At 44.6% G+C, this 26,309-nt stretch overlaps 2 protein-coding genes across 2 annotated transcripts in view; both read right to left on the reverse strand.

Moving 5' to 3' along the window:
* The window catches only part of pdhb (pyruvate dehydrogenase E1 subunit beta), an 8,089-nt gene extending 2,774 nt beyond the window's left edge, over nt 1–5,315 (reverse strand). Inside the window, exons 1-10 of the mRNA XM_037679738.1 lie at nt 5,256–5,315; nt 5,111–5,170; nt 4,252–4,359; nt 3,437–3,499; nt 3,294–3,329; nt 1,353–1,543; nt 1,088–1,182; nt 753–863; nt 553–644; nt 329–470 (exon numbers count right to left, since the gene is read on the reverse strand). Of these exons, the coding sequence (XP_037535666.1) occupies nt 329–470; nt 553–644; nt 753–863; nt 1,088–1,182; nt 1,353–1,543; nt 3,294–3,329; nt 3,437–3,499; nt 4,252–4,359; nt 5,111–5,170; nt 5,256–5,294 (937 nt within the window). The 5' untranslated portion in view covers nt 5,295–5,315. The remainder of the gene's footprint in view (nt 1–328; nt 471–552; nt 645–752; nt 864–1,087; nt 1,183–1,352; nt 1,544–3,293; nt 3,330–3,436; nt 3,500–4,251; nt 4,360–5,110; nt 5,171–5,255) is intronic.
* A 2,465-nt stretch (nt 5,316–7,780) lies between these two features.
* pxk (PX domain containing serine/threonine kinase) overlaps nt 7,781–26,309 on the reverse strand; it is a 23,480-nt gene continuing 4,951 nt past the window's right edge. The window contains exons 3-18 of the mRNA XM_037679033.1: nt 25,298–25,345; nt 23,906–24,092; nt 21,994–22,071; nt 21,228–21,301; nt 21,010–21,084; nt 20,745–20,849; nt 19,244–19,345; nt 18,431–18,592; nt 16,712–16,829; nt 16,547–16,625; nt 16,293–16,341; nt 16,128–16,205; nt 15,069–15,155; nt 14,921–14,984; nt 14,768–14,827; nt 7,781–8,861 (exon numbers count right to left, since the gene is read on the reverse strand). Of these exons, the coding sequence (XP_037534961.1) occupies nt 8,659–8,861; nt 14,768–14,827; nt 14,921–14,984; nt 15,069–15,155; nt 16,128–16,205; nt 16,293–16,341; nt 16,547–16,625; nt 16,712–16,829; nt 18,431–18,592; nt 19,244–19,345; nt 20,745–20,849; nt 21,010–21,084; nt 21,228–21,301; nt 21,994–22,071; nt 23,906–24,092; nt 25,298–25,345 (1,569 nt within the window). The 3' untranslated portion in view covers nt 7,781–8,658. The remainder of the gene's footprint in view (nt 8,862–14,767; nt 14,828–14,920; nt 14,985–15,068; nt 15,156–16,127; nt 16,206–16,292; nt 16,342–16,546; nt 16,626–16,711; nt 16,830–18,430; nt 18,593–19,243; nt 19,346–20,744; nt 20,850–21,009; nt 21,085–21,227; nt 21,302–21,993; nt 22,072–23,905; nt 24,093–25,297; nt 25,346–26,309) is intronic.

The raw sequence follows: 26,309 nt of genomic DNA on the forward strand, positions 1-26,309 counted from the left end.
TGTGTGTGTGTTCACAGACGGGTGTGTGTGTGTTCACAGGCAGGTGTTTCCAAAGCTGCGACTCAAACTGCTCGAAATCGCCCCAGAAACCACGTCCAGGTGTTTCAAACCAGTTCGTCTCATTTCCACTCTGGCCACAGAACTTGGGTATTTATTTGTTGTGTCTGTCGTATTTCATTGGAAATGAAAAATGAAAAAATGGTGGGTGTTGAAATTTAAACGGATTCTGTCACATCAGGCGTCAGATTGAACTGGATTAGTTTCTGGACGAATGTTTTTAAAGATTCAGATGACGTTAAACCCGTCGTGTCGAGGGTCCGTCCTTTACCTTCCATGATTCTGGCACAGATCTCGGCTCCGACCCCAAACTGGGGCCAGCCGCCCTCCACCGTCACCAGGTGGTTGGTCTTCATCACGCTGGTCTCGATGGACTCCACGTCCATCGGACGGATGGTCCGAAGGTTGATCACCTGAAACACACACAGGTGGGAGCGGTTAACGGGCTGCTGAGGTGAACACACACCTGATCGGATCGTCGGTCAGTTCCTCTACCTCACACTCGATTCCTTCTTTGGCGAGGACGGCGGCGGCGTCCAGGCAGTGACTGACCAACCGGGAGTGAGAAACCAAAGTGATGTGGTTTCCTGCAGGAAGGAATTTAGGAACTTTGTGACTTTTCCATTAAAGTTTGAAACAGGAAGTTGATTTATGCTCAGAGGAAAGAGTTTGTAGTCACATGGAGCGTCACTCACCTGGTCTCTCGATTTTGGCCTTCCCGATGGGGATGGTGAAGTCTTTGGACTGAGACTCCTCGGACATCTCGAAGGGAACGCCGTACATCAGCTCGTTTTCCAGGAACACCACTGCAGACACACACAACTCACTGTTCCTCTCTGCTGTTCAGGTTACATAGGTTTGTACTTTCTTTACATTGTCTGCAGAGTTAGAAGTTTATTTTATTTAATACAGTGTAAACAATCATCCATCAAGTTTTGTTTCTTTTCTTTAAAATTCAGTTTTATTAGATGTTAAATCTGAGCCTTTAGCTGCGTGACTGTCGGTTTTCAGGTCCGTCGTCTCGTCTCACCTGGATTATCGTCTCTGATGGCTGACTTCAGGAGACCTCTGGCATCTTCTGAACTCCAGGGACTCACGACCTTCAGACCTGGACAGTGGGCGTACCTGCAGACAAACAGGACACTGAGACCAGATCCATGCGACAGAACTCTTCATCCAGGCCCGTTACGGTAGTTTGTTCATACAAGCAGACGAGACTTTGCAGTAATCTTTTAAATCAACAGTTTGATCATTTTAATTGAGACTTTCAGGGCGTGGGGTGTCCCTGAACGCACCAGGCAGCGAAGCACTGCGAGTGCTGCGCGGCGACGCCCGCCGACGCTCCGTTGGGTCCTCTGAAGACGATGGGGACCGACTGCAGCCCGGCGGACATGTAGTAGGTCTTGGCTGCAGAGTTGATGACCTGGTCGATGGCTTGCATGGAGAAGTTGAAGGTCATGAACTCACAGATGGGTCTCAGGCCGGCCTGAGGGAACAAACGGTGACGTTTATTGAAGCGAGTCACAAAAGTCAGTTTATAAACAGAAACGAGATCAGAAGGTTCCCGACGGATCAGAACAGGATCGTGAACACAGAACTGGATTTCAGTCAAATGGTTTTGGGAACATATTAAACATCTGAGGTTCGACTCTTCTCCAGTACCCCTGAATAGACCTTACAGGGAGGCTGAGGAGAGTGATGCCCCTGTAGTTGGAGCACACCCTCCAGTCCCCCTTTTTGAAGAGGGGAACCACCACCCCAGTCTACCAGTCCAGTGGCACTGGCCCCGATGTCCACGTGATGTTGAAAAGGCGTGTCAACCAAGACAGCCCCACAACATCCAGAGCCTTAAGGAAATCAGGGCGGACCTCATCCACACCCGGAGCCCTGCTGCCTCGAGTTTTTTTAACTACCTCCGTGACATCAGCTACGGTTCCGGACAGACCAACCCCAAAGTCCCCCGACTCAGTTTCCTCCATGGAAGACGTGCCGGTGGGATTGAGAAGGTCCGAGAAGTTTTCCTTCCACATCCTGGAAAGAACAATGCAGGTTCTGTCTTGGCCGTGGAACACTGGACCAGCTCTTTACCCTCACTAGGGTCCTTGATGGGTCACGGGAGTTTGCCCATCCAGTCTACGTGTTTTGTGGACTTGGAGAAGACATTCGACCGTGTACCTTGGGTTACACTGTGGGAGGTGCTCCGCGAGTATGGGATTGAGGACTCATTGCTACGAGCTGTTCTGTCCTTATACTATTATTATTATTAGACCTTTATTTATACAGTTAGTCCCATTGAGCCTCGAAGACTCATTTACAAGCGAGACCTGTTATACCTGTTGTTCAAGCGGTGCCAGGGTTTGGTTTGCATTGCAGGTAGTAAGTCGGACCCCTTCAGGGTGGATTGTTCTCTTCAGGTCCAGGGTGAGGTTCTGCCTCAAGTCGAGGAGTTCTGGGTTTTGTTCACGAGTGAGAGAAGAATGGAGCATGGGATTGACAAAGGGATTGGTGCAGCATCTGCAGTATTGCAGACTATGTGCCGGTCCGTTGTGGTGAAGAGGGAGCTGAGCTGTAAGACAAAGCTCTCTGTTTACTGGTCGGTCTACGTTCCTCCCCTCACCTCTGGTCATGAACTCTGGTAGAGACTGAAAGAATGAGATCGTGGATCCAGGAGGTTGAAATGAGTTTCCTCTGCAGAGCTGGACTCTCCCTTAGAGACAGGGTGAGAAGTTCAGTCATCAGGAGAGACTCAGAGTAGAACCGCTGCTCCTCCACATCCAGAGGAGACTGTTGAGGTGGTTCATCTGGTAAGGATGCTCCCTGGGCGCCTCCCTAGGGAGGTGCTTCAGGAATGTCTAACTGGGAGGAGACCCTGGGGAAGATCCAGGACACACTGGACTACGTCTCCCAGTTGGTCTGGGAACTCCTTGGAGTTCTTCCAGAAGAACTGGAAGAGGCTGTGGAGAGAGATGTCTGGACCTCCCTGCTCAAGATGCTGCCCCTGAGACCTGAGTCCAGAATCAGAAGATTGATTGGATTTGATTGATGGATATTAGGCATCTGCTAAATATAAATAATCTTTAAAAACTTTATTTCCGCTGCACATTAGAACGACGTCGTCATCTTTATCTCACAAAGATATTAAATATTCTGAAACTTCAACATCAGGGGAAGCACAAAGATCCAAAAAGCAGTTTGAAGTGCTGAGTTCTAAAAAACGCTGGAGAGCAGGAACTCACCATGGCAGAACCCACCGCGATGCCAGCGAAGCCCATCTGCAGCAGAGACACAAACAGACGCAAGCTGAAGGACGATTAATTTATTCATTTTAATAAACGACCGCGACACCGAGCGCGCTCAGAAAGGTTCAGCTGAATCTCACCTCTGAGATCGGCGTGTCGATGACCCGTTTGTCTCCGTACTTTTTCCACAGACCTCGGCTCACCTGCAAACACAGCACAGGTAACATCACAGGGGGGCAAAAGGCTAGAAGCTCAAAGTAGCAAAAGACTATCTAGAAGCTAAAAGAAACAAAAGGCTAGCTTGAAGCTAAAGATATCAACGGGGTAACTAGAAGTTTAATGTAGCAAAAGTGTAATTAAAAATGAAACGTAGGAAAACGCTACCAAAAAGCTAAAAGTAGCAACAAGCTAGCTATAAGTAGGTCGAACCTAGCTAAAGGCCATCAATGGCAAAAGGCTACTGAATATCTAAAGAAGCAGAAGAGTAACTAAAAGTAGCAAAAGGCTTTGTGAAAAAGTAGCTAAACTCTAGCTAAAGGCTAGTATTTACCCGAGGGCTGGTGATTCTTTTTAGGGATTGCTAAAGACTAGCTGAACAAGAGCTAAAAGCTAAAAGCTGCGTAAGAAGAAAAACTGAGCCAGTAGCTGCAGCAGGTTTCAGAGAACAATGATTCTGAAGGAACTGAGGTTTCAATTCTTTTCTACGAGAAAATGTTTGAAATAAAGTTTGAAATTTTGAAAAGTTCACAAGTTACAAAAAGTAAACGTGTCAGCATGTATCTCCTGGACGAGCCGAACATTCTGACGTACAAACGGCTTCAACAGAAGAAGTTTGCAGACGTCGACAGATTCTTAAACATGAAAACAACACGAGAACACGGCAAGAACTGGATCGGGACTTTCGAACCGGACTGTGAACACAGCAGGTTCTGCTCGGTACCGAGCGTCCTCCCACCTTGTAGGCGCCGTCGTACTGAGCCACCTCCTCCCCCATCAGGAAGACGCGCTCGTCGCGCTCCAGCTCCTCGTCCATCGCCTGGTTCAGGGCATCACGGACCGTCACCTGACAGGAACACAAGGTTCAGAACCGTTACTGACCCAGAGAACACGGACCGGTCCACACCGTGTCCACTCCAGAACAGCTGAACAAACTCCTGACCATCAGCTCATCAATACATCCGATCAGCTCATCAATACATCCGATCAGCTCATCAACGTCTGATTGTCTATGGACGTAATAAAAACTGGTTTAATTTTACACACAGTTTCTACAGTTTTAATAAGTTTTATAATTAAAGACTGTGTAACGTGGCACGTGTAGTTACTTCAGAATAAAAGCAGGTAATTATAATTCTTATTCTGACCAGATGAGTTTAACAGTTTAATGTTGGAGGACATTCTATAAATAAAGAGTTGGACCTTTAAGACAAACATCTGTATTCTCTGAATGAATGCTGGAAATATCAAAATCATAAAACAAAAAGTAACACAGACTGCAAATATCAGTGAAATATCTAATTTTTATTCGAACAAAAGTAGAAATGAACTCAGATGAACACGTTTTGTTTAAGATGCGTGTTTTCCTGCTGCATCTGTCACATTCATCGTGTAAAGTCATTATTTGTCTAATCATCTGAGCTTTGTGAGGTTATTTTAACACCTTATTAAATAGTTTGTCAGCAGTTAAAGTCACGGCTGGATTCAGTGGGTGTTAATCTCCAGCTCTGATGGATTTAAACACGACAGGATGTCATTTTGTTCAACCAGAGGACAAATCGTGTCCAATATTGAGTCCGGGCGGCCGAGACACCAACCTGAACACCGGCCGCAGCGCTCCGCTGAAAGCCCCGCCGACCCACCACCAGCACGGCCTTCTGCGGAAAGACAGCCCCGTTACCGACAACAGGTACCGACAAGAAGAAAACAACAACAAAACAAGTCGTTGAAACGGTTTGCTACCTTTCCGGAGCGCAGGAAACACCTCAGGGACGTCGCCATCTTTACCCTGTCCTCTGACAGTGAGAGGGCGGGGTCTCAGATAGGTCAGGGGATTTCAACCAATCAGAGCAGGAGATCATGCGTCGATAGAGTATGACGTATAACTGAACCAATCAGAGCGGTTCAGCTGGGACGGAGGCGGGACCTCCCAAGGACACGGATCGAGCGGTGTATGGAAGACAAAAAGTGCCAAGAGGAAAAAAACCAAAACAAAAGAGTAAGGGGGATCAAGCAGTGTTCCTTACAGAACATGTGGTCAGTGATTCTGATTCTGAGTGGTGAGAGAAGAGAGGTTAGATAAAGGAGACTCCATCATTTGCCCCAATCTGGGCCCTTGAGCAAGGCAATCCACACCATCTGCTCCCAAACAGATCTCTCCTGAAAATGAGTCCTTGTGTCTCAGTGAGACTACCTGTATGAAAAAAGGTTAAATAAAAAATTAAAAGATACAACTAAAACAAGGCCAGGTACCGTTACTATTTATAACAGGGCTAAAAAGTTCAGTTCAATTCACAACAAGAATACTGCTGTGGTATCTTACGTACGGAGGTTTCAATGCCATGTGCAGGATGTTATTTTACCTTTCAGGCTTTTTAATGAATAAATATATCTTGTTAAATTAATATACATCTTCTAAAACATCTACAACAGTGGGTTTAGCAAATTATACTCCAGATTTTAAATACATATTTAAAAAAATCAAGTTGGTTTATTAAGTTGCACATCGAAAGCACATTGAAAACTCAAAGTTAAACCAATAAACAAAATTTTTTTTATTAGTTTACACTAAAAAGTTTACATTTTATATCTTCCCTTTGTTATCTAAACATTTTTAGGTCAGTTTGTTGCTTAATTAAAGGTTTGTGTCAAGGACTTGGTAAAAACTGTTAATATAATTAATCTTTGTAATGGAGTGCTCAGTATGGAGCATTTAAAATAAACCAGCAGCCTCCACGACGCCACCGTGGATTCAGGCTCTGAAGGTTCATGCAACCATTTATCAGTGCAGTTAGTGTCAGAATAAAAAAATAAACCCTTTTCATCATTTATAAGAAGACATACACACCAGTAAATACTGTAAATAGATTTGTTTTTATTCAAGCATTTAAAATTCTCATTACATGATGCATTCAGGTACAATTGTCACAAGCATGTGCAACAAACAAACCGTTTCTAAACCAACGTTAATTCACTTGATGCAGGGGTTAAATCTTTAACTTGAGGGTGATGAAGACGAGGGTTCTTTCTGCAGCTGAACGAACTGCCGGCCCGGTAAAACGCTCGTTTCCACACGTGAATCAACTCATCTGGACCGACCCTCCATCCCTTTAAAGTGCTGCACGCAAACATTCAGATCAAACCTAAAGAGCGATTGGAGAACGTGATTGCACAGATTGATCATTTAGAGCTCGACACTGGTTTTTGGAGGCGACGGCTGCAGACGACACAAAAACAACCGGCTGAGTTTGGGCGGTTGAGCGGAGGAAATGTTTGATTGAAGACGACTTCTCTGGGTTTTAAATGCAATCGTTTCCAGAAGAGACATTTTACGGGTTAGTGGGAATAAAAAAATACATAAAAACGATTCCTCGTCCAAATTTCAAAACAATTCTAAAGTGTAAATGAGAAGTTTTACTTCGTTTTACAAGGAACTGGACCAGAATTTAAAAACGTATCACGGTTTATTTAACAAGGAAACTAAGAAAAGAGTTGTTTATTTTACAGAGTTCTAAACTTTTCCATTTTTCAATATGAAGATTTTATTTTAGTCCTTCCTTTGCTCAGACGCTCCGTAAAATTCAGAACATTTTTCTTGAAATAAAGAGAAACAAGTCGATCTGCGCGCGTCGTTGCCCTCGGAGCCCGTCGAGTTCTGAATGAACCGATTCGTCACGTGCAGTTAAAGAGTTAAAGATTCAGACTTGTCGGCACAAACATCCATACGGCACAAAATAATCAGCTTTAGCACAAGTTAAAAAAAATCAATCATGAGTTTCCATCAGCTGGTGAAAGAACCCGAGCTCAGCGTTTTCCTGTCAGGTCTGGTGACAAACAAACAAACGCACGTCGTCTCCAGCGACAAGAAAGAAAAGTTTTTATTGGCCACTACTCGGCGATAAACGGATTCTTTAATCTTAGACGTCAAACGTGACGTTTTCTGAGCCGTTCCCGCGTTTAAAATGTTTCCATGGAACTGAAGTAACGGGAAAAATGTAACGTTTGTAGTGAAGTTTCTATCTGTGATTTCAGGGAAGCGTCAAAATAAAGTTCTTTTACTCAGGAAAACCTCTACAGCTGATTTTAGTTAAAACTTTGGACAGGAGACGAGACGTGTTCAGTGGAAACGGTTGTAAAAGTTGCTGCTTGCTCCAGAGTTGGAGCAACAGAAAAACACGTCAACGCCGTTAAAACAAGAGGCTGAAGGCAGCGGCGCCTGACAGACACAGCTGAGGGCAAAACAGCACGCCGCTCGATTTTCTCCTGATGGGCCTTAAACCGTAGATTAGAAACTAAGTAAACTTTTATTTTAGGTTTTTGCATATTTTAAGTGATTTCTTTAAATTTTATTTTTAGTTTAAACTTCTAATTCGGGGCGTTTATGGATTTATTGAGATCTTCGTGAAGGTTCCCGCTCATGTGCCGATGGTCGAGGCCAACTTTTTGCTCAGACTCGTTTGAAGAAAGATGAATATTTACAGACTTTATGTTCACGAACGTTAAATTGGGCACACGGGATGAGACGACTGAAAGCAGAGTGCGAGTTGAGCTCCACTCAGGTTTGTGCTCCCGACGCGTTAATTCAAGTCGGGTTCCTTAAAACACGGCAGAAGAATTCTGCATCTTTTAAAAGCCGACTCAGGTTTTCTGCAGATTTCTCGTCTCACGGAACTGAAACTGTTTAAGCTCAGATTATTTCTGCACACCTACTTGTCGTAAAGCAAACCTGACCTTTAGGAGGATTAGAGTCATGAAGGCCTACTAGAGTTCTGGATCCAGGATTGGGTCCAACATCCAGCAGAGTCCTGAACCCACCCTGCCCCTGGAGTCCAGCTCCTGCTTTGAACATCCATCAGAGATGAAGCAGGAGGTCCACAGCTTCACTCTGACTCTCCGGTCTGCTGCTGGGACACGAGGACCCTCCGGTACCAAAGACTGTCTGGAGAGTGGAGGCGCAGACGGACGGAGACGTCTCCAACATGTCCTCTGGTCTCTTCGACCCCAGCAACACATTAAAATGTTTAAAAAGAAAGGGGGGGGGGGGATAAAACGTGGGTTTCTTTTTCACATGTCAGGGAAGAGGGGAGCACAGTGCAGAGGTGGCAGGGTTGTTGCCGCAGCAACGGTTTCCACGTTGAGGGCGGAGTCAGACGACGGGGCTGCTGCGATCAACGATGTCGGCCTTCTTTAGCTTTCCTTTGCTGAAGGACTGGATGGAGCTCAGCAAGGCGGCTCGGCCTCCCCCAGCTCCACCAGAGGAGGACGAAGGTGGAGGAGGAGGACAGGAGGACGAGTCCAGCACAGCAGGAGGAGGAGGAGCGGGAGGAGGTGGAGGCATTGTGTGCGATCCTGGATACAAGAAAAGAGGAGTGAGACAATGGGAGTTCATGGCAGGCGTTCAGTTTCTCTGGGTGCTGGTTGCACAAAGATAAAAAACTGGTTTAAATCTCTGACCGGTCTGATCTGGGTCCGGTCGACTCTTTGTAGGTTCTGAACCAGAAAAACTAGAGAAATGTTCTGGTCCACTTAAAGAGAGCACAGAGTTGTTGGAGGCAACATTTCAAGATGTTTTCTTGTTACCAACTTTTGAAATCAGCCGTTTACAACAAACAAAAACAACTTTATCTCCACTTTTTTAAAAAAATGTTACAAATCTTGTTTCTAAACCAGTTTTTAGTCAGCGACCTCTCCTGGGAGGCGGGGCCTGAGGGTGGAGCTAAAGCACAGCAGAGAGGGACTGGGAGGGGCTTTGGGAGGCGGGGCTAAAGCACAGCAGAAGGAGAAGGCTGAAGAACCAGTAAGTTTTATTTACATCGTCGAGCAGAGTCTCAACCCTCCTGCTGCCCTAGGGTCAAAATGACCTACGAAGCCGAGCTGCTGGAGGCAGCAGGAGGGTGGTAGTTACCAGTTCAACCATATTTCAACCAATCATTTACAGATGAAACTTTAAAAGCTTTGTGCGTCACAGTAAATCAATCATCAGGAAGAAGCTGCTGTTAAACAAGTTCTGATGCTCGTAAAGCAGAAAAAGTTAAAGTCATCATGGGCGTCTCAAATCCGTCTCGGTAGTTTTTGCAAGTCAGAAAGTGAGAGACTTCAGGACGGCTGTTGGAATATGAGACCAGCACGTGACGAAGACGAATAAACTGCAATCGGAGACGTCATGAAGACACTTTGGGACTAAATTAATTTCATATTCGCAGGAACGTCGCAGTTTGTTCGTGCTCGTGTCAGAAACAACTCCAGGAGAAAACCCTCCACAACAGCCCGACCCAGTGAGATCCAGGAGCTGAACTCGACCGAGTTTCTCTTGAATTCTGCCTCTTTTCTCCGTTAATGATCGGATCGATCCAGACAGATTGTGTCTTTGGGGCGGTGAAGACGGTGCCAACACTTTTATAAAATAAAAGCAGTTTATCTTCTTGGAAGCAGCACCCACAGATGACCAATCCACCATCAGTTCAGAACCAACAGGTCCAGTGGTTCTTGAAAACATCTAAAAACTTCTGTTTAATTATGCTACACCCCCCCCCCCCCCAGGTGGATTTGACCACAGAGTGAACTGAACTTCAACGACCTGCATCCCTGAAGCCGACGTTAAAACAAAGAAATATGCAGAAAAAGAAGCAACGTAAAGAACCAACATCCAGCAGTTTGACGAAGACACCGGACCTGGAGAAACTCGCACCCAGAAGGTCTTTTACTCTTTTTGTCCCAACGGGTTTGACAATGTCCAGACTTGGACTTTCTCCAGGACGAGTGTGGGACAAACGGACCTTCATCACGTTTCTCAGCTGCAGGAGCCTTCAGAGCATTTTCATCTAATATTCAGAAGAGTTCAGGATCAACACATTCGCAGAAAATGATTCTTGGACAGAAACGACACGCGTTCCTCCAACTTTCTAGAATTTCTCCTAAAACATTAAGTGAAGGGGAACGACGCTACAACGGTGAATTATCCTGAATTATCTGCAGAACGACGCTACAACGGTGAATTATCCTGAATTATCTGCAGAACGACGCTACAACAGTGAATTATCCTGAATTATCTGCAGAACGACGCTACAACGGTAAATTATCCTGAATTATCTGCAGAACGGCGCCGGCTGAAATAAAAAGTTATAATTCAGAACCACTCGTGACGACTCCTCAGGTCGGAGACACACGTGGCCGTAAACATCTGTACAGTTGTTCCTGTGAAACAACTGCTGGAGGACACCAACAGGAATTTGGACGGAGCGCGTCTTCAGGGATCACAGAGCAGCTGCCGGTTGAAATCCTCAAAACACGGAGTTTTCTACGAGCGGAGACTTTCAGAGGGAGCTGCCGGCAGGTCGGGTGCTTTACGGTGCTTCCTGGGTCGGCCTCCTCTGAGCGACGCTCGCAGAAATTTAACACACACGCACACACACACCCATACACACACACACCCCCCCACACACACACACACCCACACACACACACATACATACACACACACACACACACACACACACACACACGGCAGCTGAAACTCCGTGGATGCACAGCGACTCGGCTGATGTTGGACCACGCCTGAACTTTAAGGCAAAGACAGTAATTCAGACCCGGCTGCGTTTAGAGCATCTTTATTTTAGGACCAACCACAAAACTCCGACGAGCTACGGTAAATAAAACGTTGTGTTTTTATTTGTGCGAGGGGTCAGGATGGTCCAAGCAGCTCCATTCCTCATAAACTGGGAGCATGAAGGGAACGTGCACGTGCTGATAAATGTTTGTGTGTGCGTGCACGTCTCAACTTTCAGTTTGAAAGCTGCACGCCCCGGAGCTCGACTGATGGGTTTTTTGTGCCAGCGGGGCCTTTTGGTCCGATTTTATTCTCAGGAAAGTTTAATAAAACCCAAATTATTCAAATGTGCATGAGATCACGTAAAACACTTAAATAATGTCGCTCAAATATAATTTTAATGACATGCAGTCTGAATATTAGAGGAGACCAAAAAAAAAAGCAAATTCTTTGAATTTGCTTTAAATTTGGTCCATTTAAAATCAGCTGAAGTAAAAAAAAGAAGAAAGTTCACAACTAAAGGTGCAAATAAAAATACAAGCACAAGCTTCTCAGCAAACCTGTTCTAAAAACCATCTGACACTACAACACAAACAAACAAACAAACAAACAAACAAACAAACAAACAAACAGACATGCAGCAACAAACAGAACAAATCACAATCTGCATTGAAAACAGGAAACAGGAAGTTGGGCTGGAAGTCGCTGTGAGGCTTTTGTAAAGACGTGCGCACTTCCTGTCCGGAACGAGAAGAGCTTTTAATTTATTTTAATGATTCCGATCTCATTAAAACTCTGAGACCAGGATTAACGAGCAGAGAAACTGATCACATGACTGAAAACCTTCACCTGAAGTTGTTGGAAGAGTTTTACATTTTTAGATCAATTAATAAATAAAACGTGCATTAACCTGACGGCTGCAGAGACTCAGACACCCGTGATCCACGTTCTGTTCATATCGAGCCAAGAATGAGACTGTTTCTGAAACAGGCTTTTATTTTGAAGGACAAAATTGTCTGGGCAACATTTTTCCCAAAAGGCCGAATCAAGACAATGAAAACATCAAGAAGTGGAAAATGTTTTTTCTTGTAGCGTCGTTAGCGTGCTTGATTTAAAATACGTCTCCTTAATATTTTTTAGAATACAAGACATTGTTTCTGTAAACTAGTCCTCATGACAACACAGCAGTCCCGCGCTACTTCGCGGTCCGTTTATCACGGACTCGCTCCATCGCGGTTTTTCAAAATAAGATTGGACATGACACAATCAGCTGACTGATGGATGAGCAGCACGATCGACATGGATGTTTTTATTTTAAATTAATTATTTAAAATTATTTAGCACCTGCTGCACATTTGTGCAGCCCACACTGCAAAAACTTGTTTCAAAGTTTTTTTTAAATTTATATTTATGGATATTGGGGGCCAGATGGAGATTGTCCAAAGGCCACTTTTGGCCCTCGGGCCACTTTTGACCCTCGGGCCACATGTTGCCCACGTCTAGTCTGGGATGTTCTAATCAACCAAAACAAAGTTTGTTAAAGTATTTGTCATTTATTCAGTCTATAAAATCATAAATACTGAACTTGATCAGTGCATCCCTGACCTGCCTTCATTTATCACAACATTTCATACAAAGTACTGACTTGCTGTGTTTTAGTACTTTGAATGTTTACACATTATTATGTCAGCGTAGTTTTAAACCATTTATTCAATTTATATTTCTACGGTGTTTGTGTGAGCAGAAGCTCGCCGAACGTCCAGGATGTACGACACCTTTAAAAACCCCACAGAGACCTGCATCATCATCATCATCATCACCGTTTACTTTACCCGGAGACACGGTCAGAACGGAGCATGCTCTACGGTGGAGACGGCACCAAGAGAAGAGAGACAGGGAGAGGACCATTAACCGTTATCGGACCAGCACCACCAGGACAGACAGACTAACGGCAGGGTTGGAAACTCGGTACGGTCCAGGTCTGTCCTGATCCGGACCTCGTCTCCAGATTGTCCTTCAGTGATCCAGACTGTCCTCTAGTCTTTTAAAGCAGATTCAGTTTCTGTCCTCGTTCCAGAGGAAAGTTTTTAAATATCTGTGACTGAAAAGACTCCTGAACTCGGATGATCCAGACGAGACGCTCTTCGTCTGCTGCCCGCAGGTTATTAGTCTTAAAACCTTTTGTCCTTCCCTTGTGCAGTTTAGACGCATCGAATAGAGAATAATATTTGGCTAACAGGACTGGAACAGAGTGGAGAAGAAGCCAATGTCCCAAGAAAAACTGGAGACCCGTCGATCAAGACCTTAAAGGTTCTCCTGAACTATATCCATGTATCACTTTACAGCAGGGGGGTCAAACCCACCTACAAAAGGGGCCAAAATTAAAACCTTTTTCAAACTAAGGGCCGGTTTCAGAACCTGCATTAAATCAAGTTAGACACCCGACATCTTTTCTTGGTTCAGGTTCCTCAACGAGAGTTTGGTCCCATTTGACGTTCTCTGTTGCACTTTTGACATCACAATCAAAGATTACTGAAAAATTAAAGTGACAAAAGTAATTTACGTTTAAAAGAACATCTGGGGCCAGATAAGTTGTCAACGAGGGCCACACTTGGCCCCCGGGCCTTGAGTTTGACACATCTGCTTTACAGTGTAGCAGTTTGTGTTTTGTTTTTAATATTATTTTCTTTCATTTTATCTGATACGTTTCTTCCTATAAAGTGTCCTTGGGCGTCCTGAAAGGTGTTTTTTAAAATAAAATTATAATAATCATTATTACTATTTATGTTTCCCCAATTTATAAGCTTTCTTTTACGATGATCCACTGACATCATCCTTTGTTTAAACCAGGTCTCTCTTGTAGACGAGTCCTCGAGGCTCAATGAGACTAACCTGTAGAAATAAAGGTTGAATGAACATTAAATGGAATGAGTTTACTCCAGAAGCGTTCCAGATTTGTTGATATAAACTGCAGGTACGCACTCAACATAAACAACAAAACCCACGCAGAAGCTTGCGTCAGATCGACCGACATCAGACCGGCTGTAGTTTACAGGTAAACGAATAAATATGGTGGAATCAGACAAGCGTGGAACCTCAGAGAAGACGTTTAGGTGGAAATATAAAAACTAATCTGTGGCTAAAAGAACGGCGGAGCTCAACATTGAAACCTGCAAATCTCTTTCTGGGCGATAAGTTTTCAGTCACTTCGGCTGTTTCTGCAGTTAAACACGCTGAGGTTAGCGCCAGTCAAACGTTGCTTAAGACGTTTTAATAAAATTGACAGATTCACCTTCGGTAGGAGACGGACGGAGAGGATTCAGTTCCTTTGGGATTTTTTAAACTTTGGAACGAGCAGCTTTAAAAAGATTACAGGAACGTCTGACTGAAGGAGAACAAGAAAGAGGACAGACCGTGGTTTCCCGCCCTGCTCCTGCACACACTTGATAAAAACAGGAGGAGAATACCTGTCTGAACACCACACGATGAGGACAGGTGAGGGACAGAGACAGACAGGTTAACAAGTCTTCAAATGCAAATCTCAAAAAACAAACGTTATTCGTCGGAGCGGCGCCGCACAGCTCAGGCAGGTTGTCACCGCGGGGGGGGCGCTGCAGTCGCTCCAACACTCCCAGACAGACAGACAGGAAAGGACCCAAACCGGAGGAGAGACAGGTGGACAGACAGCTACAAAGACAGACAGGTGTACCTGTGGTGGATGGAGGAGTGGGGGAGGAGGGACAGGTGGGGGGGGAACTGGCTCCAGATCCTGCCAGGAAACAGAAACAGATTCAGATTTTTCCAAACGTGATCCCTGAACGTTCGTCGGGTCGAGCAGGCGGGCCTCGTTCCTGGGACCGACCAGAGTTGTTGTTGTTTCTGACGGAGACGTCGTCTTCGTTTTCAAAGGCCGACAGTTTGGACTTCTGCGAACAGAAACGTTTGACCTTTGACCCCTTCAGACAGCGTCACATTTAAAAGCTGCGGCTGTAATCGCTAGCGTCACCGACCTTCCTCGCCAGGATCTTCCTCCTCTTCCTCTCCTCCTCCGAGCCGTAGTGAGACTGGGCTCGGGTCAGCCGCCGGTGCTGATGGAGCTGAAACCAGACAACAGTTCTCAGCATCTTCCTCCAGAACCGACGGCTTTGATAGAACGAGACATTTCACGCCCGTCAGAACCGGGTCGGGTTTTATTCCAACTTTTATTTTGGAGCAGAAACGATTTTAGTTCAGATAAATAAAGTTAAGTGTTCATATAATTCTTGTTTAATGTTGTTGATCTGTTTATCGTCAGAACCAAAGGAGCTATTTTTCATATTTTAATATAAAACAGAGTGCAAACAGAACTATTAACGCAAGTTACTAAAGGGATAATTTGGACATTTTTGAAGCAGGGTTGTGTGGAAAAGGCGTCTCATTTAAACTCGAAGTGGAAATTTCTTTGTTCCAAGTTGGAAAAATCCAACATGGCCGCCTTGTGCAGGAAAATCTGCGACAGCTGCAGAAATAAACTCTTATTTTCTTACAGTTTGTCAGTTTGTATTTTATCTAATCTGCCACACAGTACTTTTGCAGCACAGTGGCTTGGTGGTTAGCACTGTTGGCTCACAGTGAGAAGGTCCTGGGTTCAATCCTGGGTTTGGACCCGAGGTCTTTGTGCGTGGAGTTAGCTTCTCCTCGTGGGTTTCCTCCCACAGTCCATCAACCTGCATGTTGGGCTGCATTCAGTCCCAGGAGGACCTCGTCACAAATAACCTCAGTGGGATTTTCCTGGTTAAAAAAGGTTATTAAAGAAATAAATGTATTCCTCGGTCAGTAAACTTTACTACAGTGTTTGAATGCAATGAAAAACTTGTTTGCTGCTAACGGTAGTTAGCCTGGTGTCTGCGCAGTTTGTTTACTTCTTCCTGGGAATGCATCGTTCTGTAAATATTTGAGAAATGTAAAATGACGGTGACGTAAAGGTTTATCAAACAGCGCATGAACCACGTGCGGGTCACGGGGAGTCTTTGCCTCAGGTGGATGAGTTTAAGTAACTACTTCTAAATTAAAATAAAAACGTGACCAACCATCCTCTGTTCTTCCTGCAGCCTCTTTTCCAAACTTCCCTTCACCGACTTCAGCGCCTCCTTCAACCTGCTGGGAACCTGAGACGAGAGAGGTTCAGATTCTCACATTTTCTTTCTGTCTGACTTTGGACAAACAACGACGTTAAACCAGGATGATGCTCCCACCTTGATCTGCAGTTTTTCTGAGTGTTTGAGACAAACACCGCTGAAGAGCCTGCAGGAAACGAAACATGACTCAGGCAGACAACAAACAGGATGATGCTTCTGTTTCCTGCAAGTTTACCGTTGTCACAATGTTCTGGTTGAAAGGAAACGCTTAGTTTCCATCACACGGACATTCAGTATCATTTTAAACTAACAGCTACACAACGTGAGCTTTGTGACTGGTTTAAACTGGTTTCTGAGACAGGTGGACTCACGGTGTCTGGATGAGCGCCGACACCGTTGGCATCCCGCTCTTACAGGCCTCTGTGGACAGGATGGACTGCAGTGCCGACACTGAACACACAGACACGTTTCAGACGTGTGCAGCTGGAAAAAGGACACGTGACGCACAGACTGTGTGTTTTGGTGCTCGTACAGACCCACGGAGCTGCACGGGGCAGCCGGGTACTGATCGACTGGGACGCTGTCCGGCGGTCGGCCGTACGTCATCTCGTATAATAAATGTCCGAAGCAGAAGACGTCGATGCTCTCCGTGCTCTGCAGATGAAAACAAAAAACAACACGGTTTGGATCAATTTATTCAGTTTTACATAAATGGATTTGTGAACCTGAGGCACATCATTCATTAAAAAAAACTTTTATTCAATAATTTATATGATCAGAACAATTATAAATAAAAATCAGCGTCAGGAACAAGTAAATAAGTTCAATGACAAAATGTCAGACCGAGTCGGCAACCGTAGAACTTTTGGATATTTCCTACGCTCATGAATGCATCCTTCCCCGTCACCGAACCGACGACAGGAAAAGGTGGTTCCCTCGACTCTGACGACCGAGGTCTCTGCTGATCCGAACCAGGACTGGAACCACACAGAAGAGGGACCTTTCTTCTTTGGTTCTTCACTCAAGAAGCCTCAAACTTTCCTCTGACCCGATTCATCCTGCATGGCATCGATCCCAGGAGCTGAAATATTCACCTCCTGGGGAGCAGAACTGTCCATTTGCTCTGACGGATTGAATTCTGGTTCTGCTCCGTTTGTGATAATCCCACCTCTCAACTTCCTAACTCCCTAAATTCTCCATCAGAACTCATTAAGACTCCACTTTGGGTCTCAAGTTACAGCATACATGGAATTAGATTGAAACTTATTCCCATTTTATTCATAAATTTAAAATACATTGGGTCAATTTAGAAATCTCTTCTGCAATAGATGCTCCTTTTAGTGGAGCGGTGCCGCTAACGAGTGCTAAAATTAATTTATTAACTAATAAACTATTATTACAATCTATCCTTCCACTACCTTCTCCAAACAAAGCTCGGTAAAATTAACTTGAGGCAAATAAAAAGCTGAGATTCTTTTTAAAACTGGGTCCATTAGACCAATGGTTCCCAACTCTGATCCTTGAGGAACACCATCCTGCAGGTTTCAGTTGTTTCCTGCTCCGACACACCTGATTCAGTGATTTAATTACTTCAAGTTCTGCAGAAGCCGGTTCATCACCCATTCATTCAAATCAGGTGCATCAACGCAGGGAAACAAGTGAAACATGCAGGGTGGAGTTCCTCAAGGAACAACTGTGCACTCAGGACCATCTCTGGTTTGAAGGACATCCAAGCTGACGGAGCTGAACACATCTGAAGAGGAACCATCAGTCCTGAAATTTACAAACAGGGTTCAGAGCAGCATAAAGTCCTGTCTGGACCCTTTAGGAACAGCAGAACCAGGTTCTGGATGAAAACAGCAGCTTCACAGCAGAAGAGTCCGACTGTTGGACTGATGCATCTGCAGTTCAGATCTTTTACTGAAAACACCTGAAACATCTCAAAAGAGAAAATCCCATGAAGAGGAGCCGGGACTGCCGAGACGTTAGAACCAGACAAGAACTTCCTCAGAACCGTCTCCTCAGAACCGTCTCCTCAGAACCGTCTCCTCAGAACCGTCTCCTCAGAACCGTCTCCTCAGACGACCACGGCCGGGCTGGTTTTGGTTTTTAAAACCCTTCGATCATCAAGTTCACACCAAGAACTTTGTTCTATGTTTTATCCTGACGTGCTTCATTTATGAGATCGACGCGTTCCGTTTGCACATTTCTCGGCACGTTAAACTAATCCAGCTCGTTTCACCCGGTTTACGTACGTTGATCTTCCTGAACTGGGTGAAGGCCGGTCGCAGCATGGAGGGAACTCCCAGAATGCCGTTCTCCACGTCCGCCAGCCGACACACGCCGTCGTCCACAATGACGTTGGATGCGTGCAGGTGACCGAAGAACAGGCCGCTGTCGTGGAGGAGCTTCAGACCCTGAAAACACACAGACTAGAGCTCAGACGTTGACCTTCCTGCTCCGTTCAGCCTCACCTAAAAAGACGGCATGAAGCCAAGGACGGCTTTGAAGCTTCTGAGCTTCAAACTGAGAACATCGTGTTCAACATTGCTCCTGGAGCCATGTCTGAACCGTCCATCACCAATCCGGGGCCATTTCTGAGTTTAATAAACAGATCGACTCCATTTAGGAGAAAAGCTTCTTCCAGTTTAGATCAAACTAAACCAGGTTTGTTGAGAACGACTCGTGTTTTTATCACAACATGCCTCCACTCCTTCTGTGGACTTTACGTTGGGAGTCTTTGTTGAAAGTGCTGCTGCTCGTCTTCCAACAGGAACACGCAGATTTGAGCCCATCTCATCAGTCCTGTCCTCGCTCCATTTATAAAGGTCTGACTGGTCTTGGACCCAATATCTCTGACTTCAGTCTTTAGTTCCTCCGCAGCCCTGAGTTCATCTGACCAGCTGCTTCTGGTCGTCTTGAAACTGAAGCTCAGAGGAGATCAGGGTTCGTCAGACACCTAAAATTCATCTGGCTCCTTCACTTCATGTTTTTATTCTCACTGATGTTCCACACAGTCTGAATTCATTTATAAATAAATTATCAGAGCGGAGCTTCTGTGAGTTTACCTCCAGGATCTGTCGGCCGTATAGTTTGAGCTGCTCCAGCTCCAGGCCGTGACTTTTCTTTGGGTTGAAATATTTCTTCAGATAATTTTCTCTGGGCTTCACCTGCGAGGAAGAAGAGCAAAGAGGGAAACTGTCAGCTTTGTGGAGTGGACAGAACCACCTGCAGCTCAACGTTGGAAAAACTAAAGAGCTGCAGGTGGACTACAGGAAGAAGATCAACCCCCCAACCCCATCATCAAAGGTACTAAGGTGGACACTGTGGACTGCTACAAGTACGTGAGTTCACAGACAAACTGGACTGGACAGCTGACACCAACGTCCTCTACAAGAAAGGACAGAGTCGCTTTTTTCTTCTGAGGAGACTCAGGTCTTAACATCTGCAGAACCATGCTGCAGATGTTTTACCACTCTGTGGTCTCTGCAGGACCATGCTGCAGATGTTTTACCACTCTGTGGTCTCTGCAGGACCATGTTGCAGATGTTTTACTACTCGGTGGTCTCTGCAGGACCATGCTGCAGATGTTTTACCACTCGGTGGTCTCTGCAGGACCATGCTGCAGATGTTTTACCACTCTGTGGTCTCCAGCATCTTCTACACTGTGCTGTGCTGGAGCAGCAGGTGAAGACAGCTGATGCCAACAGACTTGATAAACTCCTGAAGAGAGCTGGTTCAGTTCTGGGAGTGGACCTGCAGTCTCTGACAGAGGAGTCTGAGCAGAAGATGTTGAGGAACCTGCTTCAGATCCTGAACACGTCACCCCCCCTGCATGACACCCTGGACTCAGCACCTTCAGTCGTAGACAGACACCGAGGTGCTCCACAGAACAACACAGGAAGTCCTTCAAACTTTTTAACTCCTCCCCCTTTCTACACAGGACAATAAAATGAATCCTGCACTGAACTCATGTTTCTGTCTGCACCTGTTTTACACTTTAATTGTTGGTATTTTTATTCTGTTATTTTTATATCTTGTGTGATTCCTTGTGTATAAAACTCTGTCACAACAATTTCCTGCAAGATCAATAAAATGTATTATATTATCTCTTATCTTATGATTTCATTTAAATTATGTCGACAGGACATAGGTAAAATTTTACAAGTAAATTAAAACACTTGTTCTTTAGGAAGACATTTAAACATTTTTGCAGCCAAAACTACATTTATATAACATTTGAGCCTGGATGACAAAACAAACAAACAAACAAACAACAACAACCTCAGACAAAAACAAGCCGTCCTGAAATGAACCCATTGGAGGATTAAAGGTTGCAACAAGCCTCAGTGACCTCAGTAACAGATAAACACCGGACGTGCTCGTGTTTTACAGACGCTGCAGTGACATCAGTTTCTGGAGTCACCATCTGGGTTTTGATCGGTCCTCGGATGCAGCTCCACCTGTTCGAAACCTGAACCTGATCTCCACAGTCAGGTTCAGTCAAAGCAGACCTCCTGAAGATGCTCTGAAGACGTCGAACCCTCGGCAGGTTTGAGCAGCTCTCACCTTACAGATGTGGTCCCTCAGGGAGCCGCTCTCACTGAACGGTCGGATGAGCAGAGCCGAAGACTCGCTGGTGCTGGAGAACACCAACGGACAGAGGTACGGAGTCTGGAAGAGGAAAACATTTACAAATAATCCAAATGCAACGTTAAACGTTTGGACATTTCAGTTTTACTCTGGGATGAATTACGCAACATGAAGGTGAAAACTGAATCTGCAGTGACGTGGATCATCGACGTTAAATCGTGAGTTTTCTGTGCGTACGTACGGAGAGGTTCGTGAGCAGCTTCAAGGCCGACTGCAGGTCTTTGTCAGAGAGGAACTTGTCAGGACCCAGGTCCACCTACAGAAACCAGAGTCAGACGGTTCAGATTCTCTGCAGGAGCTGATCTCAGGTTTCACGTTGCTGCAACAAAACCTTCTCTGCAGATTTACGGAGCTGAAGGCTCGTTTGGAGTCGGGAGGAGGCCGAGGCGCGTTACTCACCCAGCTCAGCACGTATCGCTCTTTAGGCTGCTCTTTGTTTTTGATTAGAAAGTATTTCTTTCTGATCCTCCAACCTGAAACAAACAAAACCCGCAGGACGTTAGAAACCTGGACAGAAATTATTTTACAGATAAGTGCTGCAGAATTTAAAAGCATTTTCAGAAAATCCTTAATTTTATTAGCGATTAAAGTTAGCTGCAGCACAAGCTTTGTTTTTTAAACTAAATATTTATCGTTTTCTCGGCTAAAGACTGAAGTTTGAACGGAGGAGGGCGGACTTCATTTTATTTTCTTACATTGGGCAAAATGTGGAAAATGAAAATACAAACCGAATCCTAAAAACAGCTTTCGTTAAGCGTCGAGCTCACATGAACTTAAACTTTCTGATTTGTCAGATTTTTATCTTAAAATTGTTAAAAACATTTTAATTTTTAATGAAGTCAAAAACAGCAAAAGTCTAAAAGATAACTGAACAATCTGCTTCAAACTGGAAGAATTTTACTAATAACATTTTTTATTTTTCACAAATTCTGATTTTCCGTCCAGCCCCTCAAAGACCGATGCCGAGGGATGACTTTGGAGTGGTAGTAGCTGAGAGTCATCCCCAGCACAGACTCAGAGCTCCAACAGCTTTGTTGAAATCTTTAGCAGGCGGGGCGGCGGGCGATATGCAACAAAGCCTCCATCGTTCATAAACTGCATGAAGAGAACCGAAGACGGGATGATGCCAACGTTCTGCCAAAGCCTCAAAGGAACCGAGTCCTACCGATGTCTCTGAGCGGCTCCAGAACCTCCCACTTCAGGTCGGACCTGAAGAACATGGAGACCTGCTGCAGGGCGATCTCTGAAAGACACAAGGAACAAAAACAGCTCCAGAGTGAACGTGAAGACATTTTATTTTGAGTAGTCTTCTTTCCGTCACTCTCTTTGGGGATCTGCATCCGTCTCATGTGGACCCAGTGGTTGGGTCAGAACCTGATCCTGGGTCAGGACTCAGGAAACACCAAGCTGAGGGGCTTGAGATGATCTCCAGAAACCAAATAAATTTGAACTAAACAACACTTCCTCATATTTGTGACAAAAACATAAAAACGATAGTCATGAATGTAAATTAATGAGTTCACACTGAACGTTTACGCTTCAGCTAAATTTTTTATTGTTCAACATCTGGAGTCACAAATCATTCATATTTTTATTGAACAGCTCTGAAAGGTTTAGGAGCCATTATGGTCTCCCAGCATCCTCGTCCGTCTCAACAACCCTCTGCAGATCCATCAGCCTCCTCTGGTGATCGTCTCCTCCTCCTCCATCCTTTGTCCAACTCGTCCACGTCTCTCTGATGGACACGTTCCTCATCCTGTCCATTATGGTCCCTCCCAGAGAAGATCTGAACATCACAGCAGTTCTTTCATAAATCTTCCTGTCACAGATCCTCTCCTCTCCACAACAAGATGTTACTGCACGAGCAGCAGAAGGTTCCTTGTGTGCACGAGGAACCCATTTTAAATGGTTTGTTCACAAACGTTCCTTTAGGACGTACGCAGCTCCACAGTCACACAAGGAAAGATCAAACTTGTTTTACAGTCTGTTGGTTGGTGTGAGGACGTTCCTGAATCGTTCTCAGATCCGTTTTTTTTCTGTACGGTTTTCAGCACACGACTCGTTCCACAAGGTTTGTCCCATTTAAGCAATTCATAAATCAAAACAAGCAGCACGGTGGATCAGTTGGTAGAGCTGCTGCCTCTCAGCGAGAAGGTTTCAGGTTCAAATCCCAGGCGGGGGCCTTCCTGGGTGGAGTTTGCATGTTCTCTCCGTGAGTTTTCTCTCACAGATCAAAAACAGTTTGTGATGAAGTTAAACTCAGAGCTGCTCCTCAAATAAATAATGTTAATTTATTATTTTATATATGAATATTTATGTTCAGTGCCCGAGACGACTTCTGTCGTGACTTGGAGCTGAAGAAATAAACTCAACTGTCCCCAAGTGTGAGAGTCTCATTTGTCTCTGTGATGGACTGGAGACCTGGCCAGGTGTCCCCCGCCTCTCACAGTGGTACATGGACAAGGGCACCAGTGACCCCTGTGACCCGAAAAGTAAGAAGTGGATAGAGGATGGATGATGGATGGATGATGGATGGATGGATGGATGGATGGATGGAAAGGTTCGGCTCATTCAGGACATTCCTGTTCTGATGTTTCATTGAAAATGAAAAGAGTTCTTCACATCCTTCAAACTGAGTTTAAAACATTTTACTGATCGTTTCAGCTGTTGTTCTGGTTCAGCTTTTTTTTTTTTTTTTAGCTTCTTTCAGCCATTTTATTTTTCTCAGCTTCTTTGATAATTTCAGCTTTTTCTGCCATTTCAGCTGTTTTTATACTCCCGACTTTTTCTGCTATTTGTTCTTGATCATTTGTGCTCCTTTCTATTGATTTAAATTTTTAGGCTCTTTTCAGCATTTTCTGCTCATTTCAAGTTTTTAGCTTTTCAGCTACTTTTTTCACCAATTCCAGCTTTTTTCCTGCCGTTAGTTCAGCTCGCATGAACAGTTCAGTGATGAAACCTTTTCAGCAGGTTTCAGCAAACACTCAGCAACAAGCGCACAGGAATAATTAAGCAGTGAAGGAAAGTTCTCACTTTAGTCTCCATGAAAACTTCAACCCGTTTGTGTGTGAACCGACCTGTGTAGTTTGCAGAGTAGGTGTTCGGGTCGAGGAACTTCTTGACCATCAGAGACGTGGAGATGAGGGGCTGCTGGGTAATGGAGTCCAGATAGGCCTGCAGTCCTTTCTGCCTCTCTGCTATGAACTCTCTATCCATGTTTCCAATCAGCTTCTTGGGAGGAAGAGGGAGACCGACACCGCACACCTGCAGGAAGGAAAATCATTTGTGGTTGGCACTTCAAGGTTTTCTTCCATCCAGCCTGGTCAGACGTATAAACACAGATAAGTTCAACTGAACGTGGACTCTGAGCAGGTTTCCCACAGTTCTGCTGACTGAAGATGATGGAGGGGGTGGGGGTCAGGGTCAAAGAGACCAACCTCGGCACAAAAGTTGCCTGAAACTGTGAAAAACTCGTCAAAGTCAGAACCACCTTGAATAAGAGCTGCAGCTCAGCCCGATCCCCAGAACGGCCCGACTGCTGTAAAACTTTACGTCCTGAACTCCTGCGCTCACATTTAGGTCCAGCAGGAAGACGAGGCGGTGAGCAGTCATCTTACACAAACATGGAGCATTTTAACGTCGCTGCTCAAAGAAACTTCGTCTTTCTGGTTAGAGGTCATGAATTTAAAACCCAGGAGCTCCGGATCAGCCTCATTTCTTTACATTTTAAATTCCTTTACATTTTCTGCATCCTTTGTGATTTCGTTCAAACGTTTCAAAATGATTTGGTGAGAAACTCAGGTCGAAGGCAAGAAGGTGAAAAACAGAAGACGAGACACTCGGATCAGATAAACTACACAAAAATATAGATTTATCTTCTTTTTTAATCTATCAATGACTTGTCTGGTTTCTTTAACAACAAGTCCTTATTGTTTATTTACCGTCACCTTAGAGACTTTCTGTCCACAAGAGGTTCAGCTGGAGTCAAACAGAAAGACGTCGGCTCGCCTGTTCCTCTGCTGACCTGCAGTGCAGTTAATATTAACAGCTGATGGTGTTTTTGTCAAACAAAATGATTTAAAACCAGTTTGTTCAACGTGAACACACACACACACACACACAGGAGCAGCCGAGCACTCTGGGAAACCGTAAACTTTCATCAAATTAAACAAATAAAATCCTCAGAACCAGTTTTCTCTTAAGTCTCTAAGTTAAACAACAAAATAAAAACCTATTTGTATAAAATTTCAAAACACTTTAAAATAGGACAAATTATATATTATAGTTATAAACAGCTGCACATGATCAAACCTTGTCTTGACTTTTAAAATAGCTGATAATGTTCTGCTGGCGTTTTTTTACAGCTTTATATTCAAAGTGGATCTGCTGATAAAAATAACTTATTTAATCTCTTTATTTTGCTTTAAACACGGATCATTGGGTGTTTTTAGTGACACGTATGAACTCACCATCAAGCTGCTGTTGAGGATGTCGAAGTCGCTGTAGCGTCGAATCACCTGCAACAGACGCACCTGTCAATGTCACATCTTTACCTTTTTAATTTAGATTCCACTTCATACAGGATGACCTCCTACGACCTCAGTGACCTCCTACGACCTCAGTGACCTCCTACGACCTCAGTGACCTCCTACGACCTCAGTGACCTCCTACGACCTCAGTGACCTACGACCTCAGTGACCTCCTACGACCTCAGTGACCTACGACCCCAGTGACCTACGACCTCAGTGACCTCCTACAACAAATAAATCACTGCATGTCCAACTGATCAAGATGGCCGCCACAGCTAATCAACAAACGTGCTCAAGTCAGCCACTTCTATATTGAGCTGAAGCTCCATGTGGTAGTAGCTGAGAGTCACCCTCAGGTGACATTCTGTTTTTAACGTCGCAGCGCCGTCATCATCCTGTTGACAGAAGATTAAAGTGAAGCTACGAGAAAATGTAGACGCTCCATGAACGAGTCCAGCTGAATTAATCGAATTTTATCAGAAGACAATTTACAAACAAAGTGTCACTTATTTTATTTGTTACAGTTTTAAATTGGATTTTTGAAAAAGAGACAAGTTCGACTAATTCCATACTTTTCTCTGAAAATAAAAAGAGCATGTTGAAAACATTTAGTTTAACTTTTATAAGACAGCCTTTGATGCACAAACTGATTTAATACGATAATCTCAAAACCTTAAAACAAACAAACAAACATAATTAATATTTTACAACATGTGCATGAACGCATCACCAAATGTTACTGTACATCACAGAAATCTACATTTAACTGAAAATTACCAACAACTGTGGATAGAATTCATTTCAAGACACACCAGGGCTTTTTATCTAAACTGCTCAGGGGCCACATATTACTGAGGGCCAGCAGCTCAGGGGCCACATGTTACTGAGGGCCAGTAGCTCAGGGGCCACATGTTACTGAGGGCCAGCAGCTCAGGGGCCACATGTTACTGAG

This window comes from Nematolebias whitei, chromosome 7, assembly GCF_014905685.2.
Source record: "Nematolebias whitei isolate Nwh7 chromosome 7, NemWhi1, whole genome shotgun sequence".
In the NCBI taxonomy this organism is placed as follows: domain Eukaryota; kingdom Metazoa; phylum Chordata; class Actinopteri; order Cyprinodontiformes; family Rivulidae; genus Nematolebias; species Nematolebias whitei.